Source organism: Ammospiza nelsoni, chromosome 15 (assembly GCF_027579445.1).
Source record: "Ammospiza nelsoni isolate bAmmNel1 chromosome 15, bAmmNel1.pri, whole genome shotgun sequence".
NCBI lineage: Eukaryota > Metazoa > Chordata > Aves > Passeriformes > Passerellidae > Ammospiza > Ammospiza nelsoni.
In genome coordinates, this window is record NC_080647.1 from 8,293,732 (window position 1) to 8,306,192 (window position 12,461).

The 12,461-nt window shown below is 43.4% G+C and overlaps 1 protein-coding gene across 1 annotated transcript in view; it reads right to left on the reverse strand.

Annotated features, from left to right (window-relative positions):
- The window catches only part of NRK (Nik related kinase), an 87,659-nt gene that overhangs the window by 71,309 nt on the left and 3,889 nt on the right, over positions 1-12,461 (reverse strand). The window contains exon 2 of the mRNA XM_059482659.1: positions 11,712-11,777. Within this exon, the coding sequence (XP_059338642.1) occupies positions 11,712-11,777 (66 nt within the window). The remainder of the gene's footprint in view (positions 1-11,711; positions 11,778-12,461) is intronic.

The following is a 12,461-nucleotide window of genomic DNA, read 5'->3' on the forward strand; positions in this document are numbered from 1 at the left end:
TGTTTGAACCAGTCAGCCCATTCCAACCAAATGTGAAGTCTCCAAGATGACTCAATTCCTGCATACTTTGTGCAAAACAGAGGAGACAAACTCCTTTCCTCCCTGCACCACTGAGGCTTACAGAAAATACCTATTTTTGACATGTTTGCACAAGAAAATAACCTGACACATTCAGTAACTGAGGAGTTACAGAAAAACAAATACCTAACAAGAAGGGGTTCTGAAATTAGTCACTGAGTCATCTTTGGGGACTGGCTCCCCTGCACTGATCCTGATTTGCCATTTGCTCCGTAACCAACGGAGTGCAAGGTGAGCACAAAGCACCATCACACACTGTGAGCACTTAACTTCCCCTCTGAATAGGTCAAACAAATGACATCATGTGCAAAGGACTGGAAAAAAACAAGGTTTCGTATAATTATTTTTAAAGACCTGGTTTGCATACATGGTTTGACCCAGTTTAATTAGAAATGTTATTTCCAGCTCAATTTTGTTAAGTGTGGACATGCTCAGTGGCCTGAATCAGGTTTGTTTGTCATTTTCCTTTCACTGATCCAGCCACACCAGTCATCAAAATGCTCGTTTTTTGCATATCTCCATTTCTGTCCAATTTCACAGTGGCTTTAATAGAAGGAGATTACTACTTAGATCTTTGAAAATGTCTGTTTACTTCTGTTACCAGCTCTTCTTTTAAAAAGAGAATTTGTTTTAGAAAAGTCATCAATTAACTGGAGTAATTTAATATTCATATATCTCATGATCCAATGAGGGAGAACATGAGTTTTATCACTAACTGGTACAGTAAATGCTGCCCACAGCCAGGGGTGGGTCCAGCTGTGGTTTTGTACTGATATGTGAGAACAGAATTTTGCAGCAAAGCATCACCTCCTACCTGCTGAGGCTTCCTCTTGTTTTCACCAAGGAAAACAAAAAACTATTTTCTGCCAAACCTCAAGAGAGCTGTTGCTGTGCCTCAGCAGCAGGGCCAGGCCCACGCCCTGTTCCAGCAGCCACAGACCCACCTGAGGCACCACAAACCCAGCAGCACATCTGCAAAAGGCACTGCTGCACTCAGGCAAGCACAGCTTGGGTGGGAATCACAGAAAACCAAAGTGCAAAGCCCTCTGTGTCACCTCCTGTACTGCAGACACTCTTTGCTCATCAAGGGTCCTTCACAAACGTGGGTGTCCTCCCTGGCAGGCAGGACAGATGTGGGTTATGCTACCACAGCCAGCTCCTGAACACTCCCAGAGAGCTGCACAGTCACCAGCCTGCCCAGGGTGGGGGAATGCAGGGCAGCAGCTTCCCCATTTCTCTCTCTGATCATGCTCCCAAGCCTATAAGGAGAAATCCAAATGCATCCTGCAATCTCTGGGGACGTTTCACATCACACAATGGCAGCTCAGACAGCAGGGCTCTGTATGATGGCACTCATGCTGCCTGCCTGGCAATAAGGGAAGCAGAAAGGAAAGAAAACCCACTGATAGCATATGCCCACCTAATCTGAAGGCACAACCTTTCCACAAGATCAGGCAGCATTTACACACCAGAGGACTCAACCAGACAGGCTCCCCATTAAGATCCACAGTTTACAGACCCCAGAGTCATCTCCAGCCCAAAATCCAGTGGCACCTACAATCCCTGTCCAGCCCTGGTGTGCCTCAGCATTGCCTCCATCCTAGCACAGGTACCTGAAGCCTCCCTGCCACCTCTGACAGAGCTGGGCTGCAAGAATATCTCCACATGATAAAGAATTGCTCTATTTTAATATTAATACCTTCCAAAGGGAGAGGTCTGCCAGAACAATGCAAAAAATGCAAGATACAGTAACCACTAAAGCTTAGCCAGCCAGATATTTCATACACTCCCTCTGACAACCAAATCCCATCTGTGTGACAGACAGGGCAAGTGCCATGCAGGCTCCAGCCATCACCCAGCCCTGGTAAGGACATTTCCCTTCATTCCTGGTCACAGAACCATGACTTTGGCAGATGTAGGAAGCCAAATGACATCAAAAGGCCTGACCAGGAGTGTGCTGTGACTCTCTGAGCAGCCTCAGGAATGCAGGAGGTGCTTTGCAAACATGGGCAGGAACCTGAGCACTCACACAGGGTCTGCACAGGCTGATCCCCTCACCAGCATGGAAATACTGCAACTCCATCATGCAAGCCAGGGACGCAGGCCATGCAAAGCCTGCCAACAGGTGGGTACCTAGAAACTAACATAGTGTAAAGAAAGGAAGAGGGGAACAGAGCAAAGGATGAGTCCAAAATCCTCTCTGTTCTTTATTCTCCAATGTGTGCTATCAGAGACCTGAGTTTTCAGCCTTTGTTTTTTATCTTCCTCTACTCAAAAGAGTTCTGGCTGATTTTTCAAAGTGTCCAAAAGAAAGTTAGTGCATCTCTCTATTCCTTCATCCTTTTCCAGGCACATTTTTGGAGAGCAGGCTGCCATACATGGACCCTCTCCCTGTTCAAGCCCTTTGCTGCCAGGGAAGCTGCCCCAGTTGGGCACCCAGCAATCTGCACCCCAAACACAGCACAAGCCCAGCCAGGAGCTCCAGTGCCTTTGGGAAACGTCAGGCCTGCTTAGGCTGATCTGCACAGGCACAAAAAGCCCAGTGTGCCCTCATTCACCCCATTGACAGCTCAAACCCCATCCTGAGCCATGCCAGGCTCCGCTGGGTCCATGGGGCACCCCTGCCCCTCCAGCCTGCCAAACTTGGCTGCCTTCCCTGGGAGGGCAGCAAAGCACAGCCCAGGGCCTCTGGAAACAAACCCCCCTTCATCCCAAAGGCATCCCAAAGCAGCAATGCTCATGCACTGCTGCTGCCTGCGCTCCTCTGCAGGGATAAACACAGGAAAGCTGCCAGACCCCACCACAGCAATTTGATTTTCAAAGCACGGGAGATAATGCTGGCCCCCAACCCCTAACTTTGCCCTCTGATCATAATAAAAGGCAATCAGATATCCACTGACACGATTTGGCTTCTGGGGGCAGAATGTTTGCAAGAAGCCTGTTACAATAAATATTTCATGCTAGACTGCAAAAAACAAATATTATTTTTTTCTGACTCTTTCCTTTTTCCATATAACAAGACAACATAATGAAAAATCTGTGTAAATAATACATTTGACAATCCATTTTCTAAGTCATATGCATATTTATTTCATGATGGTTTTGTTGCATATTTTAGTATAATTGTTCACAGGTTTAAAGCCAAGAGTAAAACAGAAGTAGACAAATCTACTGCAACAGAAATAATTAGTAAACTGGTTACTCTTTTGTTGTTTTTAAATACTGGGGAAATGCCTTGCCAAATTCAGCATACTAAATAAGAAAGATATCTACATTTTACTGAACGTGAGGAATTTTCTTTTCAGAAGGCCATCACACATTTCTCTTATGACCTTTTCCTCTAAATGTTTCCATTTTTAACAATAGAGATACAAGGAAAAATTGCATTAAAAAGCTCATATCAGATGTAGCAACCACAGAGTCAGAAAACAGAATTTAGTAAATTCCAGTCTTCAGTAAACACCAACAAAATGTCAATATTTTGCCAACCGGTCTCGCTTTTGGTAGCAAACACTCCTTTCAGAATATAAAACCAGAATAATTCACATTAATACTCACATTTCATTTTTTCATGCCAGATTATTTCAGTATGACTGTACCTTTTTTCCCCCAATCTATTAAACATCCTGCTGAATTTAAATGTATGTTCAAATGTAATGTTTTGACATTTCTGATGCAAAATTTGGAAACGAAAGCCAACTCATTCCTTGAAATTTTCCCACTCTGGTTTCTCTTTCCCCCACGTTTGGATTGAAGTGAAGCTGTTTTCAAACAGCACGCTGCTCAGGAAGTGGCTGCTAACCAATTTTCCCAGATGACCTCCATGAGCACACTGGTTCCTCCCAACCACAGTCCCAAAGTGCTGCACAAGACCAAGGGCTGCCTCCATTTTCACAGCTACACTCACACAAACAGCTCCATTTCCAGCAAATTCATAGTTTTTAGTGAAGGTGGGAAGCAGAGGCAAGAAGAGAAGCAAGATCCCCGGAGCCACAGCTGTCCACACCAGCCCCTCTCTTGTCTTTATCAAAAAGTGCATTTTTCACTCTGGGAGCTCCCAAAGGCGCTGCCCAGACCCCACCCAGCTACTGCACAGGAGCTGATAACATCATTTATGCAGGACACTGAAAAGGGCACAGCTTGCTACAAAGTGTGTCTCCTGGACTGCTCACTTGTAAGATCTCAAAAGTTACTGAAATTCAGTGTTTTCAAGGGTAGGAAGTAGGGGATGGGGAATAAATGGCCTTTGAGAAGGTGCTTCTAAAGCAAACCTTGCAACCTTTCAGGAATTCCACCAAGGTTCAGAAGGCTACAAGGGCAGAGTTAAAATACACAAGGACTTTGAAAAATAAAAAGTATACTACAAACAGCTGAAAAATAGTTCCTTGGTTTGTTTTAGGAAACCAACGGATTTGTTGTTCCTTCTATTATACTTTATTAGCTATTGCCCAGAGGCACCAAAGAAGGACTTTCAAAGAAACACACATGCACTCTTCAGGACATTAAAGCAGGCCTGGAAAGTACAATTCGTAAGGAGCTCTAAGAAATAAGAGATAACAGAGATAAGGTGACATGTCTTCACTAGGCTCTAAAATCCTGCAGTTCACTGTGAAATGTAGTTACTAGAGCTAACCTGCCATGGGAATCAGCTCAAACATCTGCTAACAGCACACTAGATTTTCTGCTGTTTAAAATTAAGTAATGTCATGCCATTCACTCATTAACTGTCAGAACCATGGCCTTCTGTAGCGCAAATAGACAATTACAATTTTTCCCCCAAGTTCCCCAAATTCATATATCATATGCAATGTAAATAGTTGTGATAGGTCAGATTCTGCAGAGCTCAGGCCCATGGAGCGCTGGCCATGCTAAAGCATCTGCACATTGGTGTGAACCTGGATGCCACTGAGCAGTCAGGATTGCTGAAATCAATGTCACTGCTGAGGTGCTCAAAGCACAGCAAAGTGCTTGAGCAGGGAATTAAGAGCTTGAACTACTTCCCACCATGCTCACATTACCAGCAGTGCATTTTTAACACGTTCTCTTACCTTCAAAATAGCACGACCCAGTGACAAAACCTGAAGTGTTATGCAACATGAGCTCAAAACGCCAACAGTTTAGGATGAAAATGCACTGTACTCTCCCACATGGACTTTTAGGTCCAAAACATGGAGGAGCTGAAAGCAGGAGGCCTGAAAACAAATTATTTGCAAGGATTTTACTACTCTCTAATGGCACATCTAATTATTGTACATTGCTCTGTTCAGCCACAGCCTTTATTGTATAGAGGCACTCCACAGCTGAGAGGTTTTTTTCACATCCTTGCTCTTCTATTTTTGATAAACTAGTTTGGCTCCTAAGAATCTTAATCGAGTTCCTCTGAAATATTCACTAACTAGAACCAGGACTTCACAATTTGCTAATTAATTTCTCATGTTTGATCCATTATTTTAAAATCCAGTGCTGAATATAGTTTGGCCCTGTCATGCAAATAGGCAGGGAAGGCAAGATTAAAAAAAGAAACCAAACAGCACCAAACCTCTAAAAACCCCAGCACAAAAATGCTCCTGACAACTGAATACACACCATAAACTACCTATTATATATATATATATATATGTATTTCATATAGAAGAGGGGGTTTTGTATCCTCCAAGTTAGTAATTCACACCCTAATAGGCTGGGTTGATAGTGGATATGTCTTGAACTCAAAACTGAGATTGGAAAAGACCTCTGGGAACACAAGGTCCCACTTTCTGCTAAAAGTTAATTTACATTAACCAAGACAGTTTCATGTGGACAAGACAATCAGCTCTTCTGCTGCTGCCATGATGGGTTTTGCCTTTTCTTTTTCTACACCTTTTATGTATTCTCATACCCTTAGCATGCATAATCTGAATTCTTTAAGCCTGGTATTCTCTTCTAGGCCAGGAGACCAAACATCCCAAGGTCCCACAGCTGGAGAGCCCCACACCATCCTGAGAAACCAAGGCTGCCTCTAGAACACATCCTGCAAAGTAGGATTAGACTGTCTGGGGGAGAATACTTTGACATGTCACACTATTAATTCAAGCCTCTCATTGGGACAGCTTCATTAGATATGCTAATTTGCAATTATAAATTTTAAATTTTAATTATAAAATTGTAAACATTATCTACCATGTGTAATTTTAATTTTAGGACCAAGAAAAAGGCATCACAACCAAAACCCAAAATAAACAGATAGACAAACAAGTACTTTTATCAACTGCTAGTGAAACAGAGAGTAGCACTTTGTCATTTCTATAGAGTACAACTGATTTCCTTTCTTCACTTGTCAAAATCTCAGTGCCTTGAAGACTAAGATTACCTTGAAAACTGTGACTCACCACAAATTACAACGAAACAACCTGAGATTATGTGTCATTTTTAACATCTCTGCAGCACTCTGGAGACTCTGAAATTGCATTTCAGCCCCAAGACACAATCTCTGGAAAGTGGCTACTGCTGACCCACTCACAGAAGGGATGGTTTAAAAGTTTTCAGCTTATACACATTTACTATCTGGATTATACTGAACATAATTACAATGTTTCTTACATTTAGCCCGTCCATGTGCTACCATTAATTATGGTTTACAATACAGCCCACAGATTTTAACACTCCATAACAGCATGGTCTGGTGATTCCACACACTGTCCAGTCTCAAAAGCCCCCATGTTCCTTCCCCCACCACTCCCAACTCAATTACAGCAGCCAGTTATTCAGCGACATGGAATACCAAGAACTTAACAGACTTTCAAATTAAGATAAACTGAAACATTGTATTTGTGTTTTGCTGCCCTCCTGCCACTCTACATCAGCAGCAAAGCTGCTCTTAACTCATGTCAGTAATTGAAACACAATTCAATGCCAAGAAGCAACTGTGTTAAAAAAACCAAAAAAACCAAAACCCCATACACTTCCTTACTCAGACCTGCTTCCTTTTTGTATCCTGAGTCTTATGTGACCACAGAAAAACAAAAATGTTGGCTCTGCAGAGTCCCTGCAGGAAGGCAGGGCTGCTTCCAGCCTGCTCAGCCTCAGCAGCAGCGCTGCTGCTCCTCCATCAGCTGCATTGCTGGGAATCCACTTCTTCCCTCCTGACTCCCAGCCCCAAACCACAGCACCTCTCTCAAGCTCCCTGGGCCCTCAGACTCCACTACAGATAAAACCATTTTGCACACACAGCAGCTGCAAATCTGTCAGGGTTTGTGACCAGCCTCCAACTCATGTGCCAAAAAACATCAGCCCCTGGAACTATCCTAAGACAATGGCCTCTCTTTGCCTAGGCCATTGAAAACTGGCAAGTCCAGGAGAAGGCTAACCCACATCACCAAAAATAAGGAAGACAAAAGCCCCAGTCAGGTACCTCTTGGCATCAGAAAACCATTGCTGACCTCATTTGGCCCACAAAAGCTTCAGAAGGATGAGGACTCTCAGAGCATGGCTGAATGAGAAGGATTAGGAACAATTCCTCTTCATCCTGACAACTGTCAGAGTCTCACAGCCTCCTCCAGAGCTCAGGAAGAATTGTGTGACCCAAACACTTCAAAAATGGCAACCCCTTCAGCTGCCCCCATGTCGCAGACATTTCTCCACAGAAATCCTTCCTTTCAGATTTCTGTGTCTTCGGGAGCCAGAGGCCCCCGAAGAGAAGGTAAACAATTATTATCAGCTGCTGTGGAATGCAATAGGATTCACCTTGATTGGCTCATTTTCTATGTTTATAATTAAGAGCCAATCACCAGTTCAAGCCAGGGGACTGAGTCCTTGGCCACAACTTTGTTGTGGGTTCTTTTCTATCTCTTCTCAGCTTAGCTAGCTGCTCTGCAAACCTCTCTCTATATTCTTTTTAGTATAATTATAATGTATTATATCATATATTAATAAATTCAGCCTTTTGATCAAGATACAAGATTCACCGTCTCTCTCTCACCAACTGCGACCCACACAGGTCGCGGTAATACCCCCATATCTCCCTTTCCCCGTTTACTCAACAGAAAAATGACCCTCCATCAAGAATTGGAACATAGACAATGCATTAAGAGGCTTCTATGGAAGAAAAACTTCCCATCAAAGATTACAAAACTAACAGCAGAAGTTTTTGGAAAAAATATTTCACTTCCCCCAAACTTAGAGTTTAGTTCTTGCTGAGCAGACAGGCACAGACAGCACAGAGCTGCTGAGCATCAGGGGTGAGGGACCAGCCCCAGCCAGCACCCCAGAGCCCACACAGGAAAATCCTGCAGGGAATGGGAGCAGGCCCAGAACTCACAGAGTGCCATGGCCCAGCACATCCCAGGGACACCTTCAGCCTCCTCACTTCCCCCCAGATGACACTGGCAGTTACATGATACAAAACACTGCTCCGCTCTCTGAAGGTCCTTAATGATCAGCAGCTCTGGAAACCCTCAGAAATGCTGGCCCTCATATTTGGAGAGCAACTGCTGATGCCCTGAGCACCCATTTTCATCCCTGGCCCCAAGAGCACATGCAGGAGGATGGACAGATCTTGCCAGAATAGTGCATGGGATCTTCAGAAACTTCTCTTTCCCAAATGCATTCGGTGGAGATGGTGCAGAGACTGGACACAGCCTGACCTTCAACTCCTCAGCACTGAGGAGACAAAGGCAGGGAAAAGTCAATACTCCCAATTCCCAACCATCAAAAAATGCAGTTTCCAACTACTTTCAGTTCTCCCTTCTGTCAGGGAGGACTGTGCTACCACCTGCCATGGCATTATTCTGAATCACCTCTTACATGGGATTGTTCTTCAGATACCAGCACATGGAAACAAAGAATTACCCGAAAAACTCACCTGTAATTTCAAGAGATAATGAAGCCTAAGCCTCATGAAATTCTGGTAATCAGATTTTTTTTTTCACATCTAATTCACACTTTGCAGAGGTTGAAGTTGCCAGTACTGGCGTATTTATGTCCTACTACTTCATAAGTTGTCAAAGAAAATCTGCTGGCATTTAGTCAGCTATTCTACACAAATTTTCATAACATTTCTACTCAGCTCTAGCATTGTTATGTGTGCAATTCATACCTTTCCATTTCATTTTAAAAGACCTTGAACTGGAATAATTCAGTATGAATAATATTCTCCTTCAATAAATCTGTTAAACATGGTTTTCTAATCTAATGATGAATCCTCAAAATTTTATTTTCATTTTTATAGAGTTGCATATATTAAAATATGAATCATCTTCATGGTCAACAAAGCAATTTAGTAATCCTGAATATAATTTATTTAGCCTGAAATAAGCTTTTCTTTGATTATGCGCAAATTATTATGTGTGGTTTCTGAATGTATGGAAGAATCTAACACCTCAGGAGAATAAAAACATGCTGTAATGATATGAGTAAAGTATATGGATAACAGAGAGTACTTTATAACTTAAATATTTATAATCATAAGCTTATACTTCACAAACTGCAAAATTATTCCAGAATTCCATTTGTTCACTCTATCAGTTGTAGCATTTTATAGATCAGAGGACAGACTATACAAAAGTTAAAAAGTGAGTATGAGCCTCACTTCCTATGGCCAGAGCTGCAGAAGCAGTGCTCCATTGCAGCTGCCCTCCTCCTGAGAAAACTCCTTTGCTGTGGGTGCAAGGCCAGCACCAGGGAGATGCCACCAGGCACAAAACACCTGAGGGTCTGCAGGAGGATTCCAAACCCACTGAGCCTTTGGGCTGGGTGAAAATCCTCCACAGCAGTGACAGAGCTGCCTGCTGAGTGTGCAATGTGCATTCTGCATCTGGCCCGCCTGGCTGTCACCACCAGCTCCTACAAGAGCAGCTGCCACCACCATGAACCCACCAAGAGCTGCCCCATCCCCAGCACAACTCCCACTGCCCACACTGCTGTGTGACCAAAGTTTAACCGTTGGTTTCACCTCAGCTGGGGTCCCACGCAGCCCCTCACCCCTCCAGGGCAGGATTCACGTGCACAAAGCTCCCCCAGCCCTCTGAGACCCCTTCTCCCAGTGCCTCCTCATATGTTCCAGCCAGCCCTAGTGCAGAATGAGCAGAAACTGAAACCACCCCATCCCCAGAGCTGTCAGAGCCTGCTCTCTGGCATGCCTGGTGAAAAGCAGCCTTTGGATGCAATTTTAAATTGCCACTGTCAACATTTCTTGCACAGTTTGGCAACTAACATTCTAATGAGCTACATGATGGCTCAAAACATTTTCTTTTGCAGCAGAGAAGCAAACTATGTTGCTCCTTCCTGCCTCTGCCATGATTAAGCAGCTGATTCATGCTCAACATTCATAAAAGATGACTAGATGGAAGTTTTTCTTTCCCAATATAAAATTAATCCAGACACAAAAAGAAAATCAACTATTTCACAGAACATTCAGGATGTTTGGGATCTTTTTACAGGTAAAAAACAAAAGCACCCCTAAATCTCTCTTGGCTTCTAATCTGTCCATGTGAACCCCTGAGCATGTATTTTTGATTCAGTAGCATTAAAAGCAGTATATCTGGATGACAATCTCAGAAACAACAAAGACTTCACCACCACAAAGAGCTACATAAGATCCTGCTTCTGGTATAAAAATAATAATAATTTTAAAAATGGTAGCATGGAAATGAGAGACTCCCCATGATTGCACCTGTAAAGCTTCTTCTAGAACCTACAGCTTCAAAGGGAAAGTAAAATATGATCACAGCAGATCATACCCACACCAGAGGATGGACACCAAAGTGCAGCATGCATTCAGTGCCCTGGGGAAAGAAGAACAGCTCTGCATTGCTGCTCCAGGACCCTGGTGCCCTTTTCCACAGAGGGAAAAATGCACAAAGAGCCTGCACACACACAGGACTTGTCAAGCAGGGCCAGCAGTGGGACCTGGGGGAGAAGCAGCACCAGGCAGATTTATTCCAGCACCAGACAGATTTATCCCAGCACCTCTGCTCTTCTGAGGCACCTCCAAGGGCTCAGCATGGCCCACTCCTTCCTCTGCCTTCCTTCTCTAAATGGGAACCTGGTTCTCTAATTAATCACAGCTATTTCCTCTTCTTAAATCACTTTTAGGGAAGGCTTCACAGTGAAAGAACACTTTCCTAGGCTTGTTGTTGTAACTAAAATAAGCTGTGCATGGTGCACAGAGTGCTGTGGCAATGTTAACTGCTGCAGTTTGTGTTCGGTGGCTCTGCTTTGACACCACAGGGACAAAGCAATGTGACAGTAATGACAGAAATCAAAGACTTCATTGCCTCCTACACAGCAGGGCTCATTGACACCTTGCTGGCTGAGTTTTGAACTTCACCAGTCCAGGCCAAATTTAACCATCATTGGTGTAAATTTCTGCCAGACACCTTTTCAATAATTGTGAAAAAGAGAAAATAAGAACAGAGCAGAGGGAAGTTAGTACAAAAGATGTTTATATGACCTCTGGCAGCCAAGAGACATGACAACAGGACAGAGGGAAAGGCCATGGAATTTCACAGCTAGTACATTTTGGATTATGCAGAAAAGAGAGCAAGACAAACCAGGCTATTACTGGAATTGTCCACTTTCTTAAATGGTGCTCACTTCTGCTTTAGGTAATAGAGCTTTATCAAGAGCAGCATCCTAAATTAAAGAGGGATCCAAACCTTGTAGACTTGTCCATATGTGCCATTTCCAACAACCTGCACCAGCTCAAATATTCCCGCAGGGTCCTGCAAAAAGCAGAAGAAATAACATTATTTGGATTAGAGCAACCACTTCATAGCAGAAACTAATTGTACACCACCAAAATGAAATATCCAAGGCACATCTCCTAATATGTTACACAGTAAAAGGGAAATTGCCAAATCATGGGGTAAGAAATGCATTAATATTTATGTTTTTAGTCAAGTTTCACAAAACTCTGTATACAAAACAACTTGGTGAAGATTGGCAGGATGGTTCCACAGCAAATACAACAAATAAATGAAGGTGTGTGAAAAATACTAGAATTCAGCTGCAGACTCAGCTTACAGTAACTCCAGGTTCCTGAGCCTTACCACACTGAGCTAACCTGGAGGCTGAGCTGCTGTGAAACACTTGGTATGAGCAATGCAACAAAGGAAAAACCTAAAGAGCAGAATTGAAAAAATTACACTATAAAGGACCTGAGCCCAGTTACCTTAGTGAAGGGAAATGTACCAAACCAGGCAACCTTAACTCACAGGCAGGCTGAGAACACTCAACTCTCCTGCTCTGCAAACACAACAAAGCGAATTTGACTGAGGTATTGAACTCTTGGCTTTGAACCCAAACTAGATGGCTGTTAATTTACATAAGAGATTAATGAGTCAGGTGATCAGTCCACCATTCCACATGAACCATCTTCCACAGCTGCTGTGACACCAACACTGCAG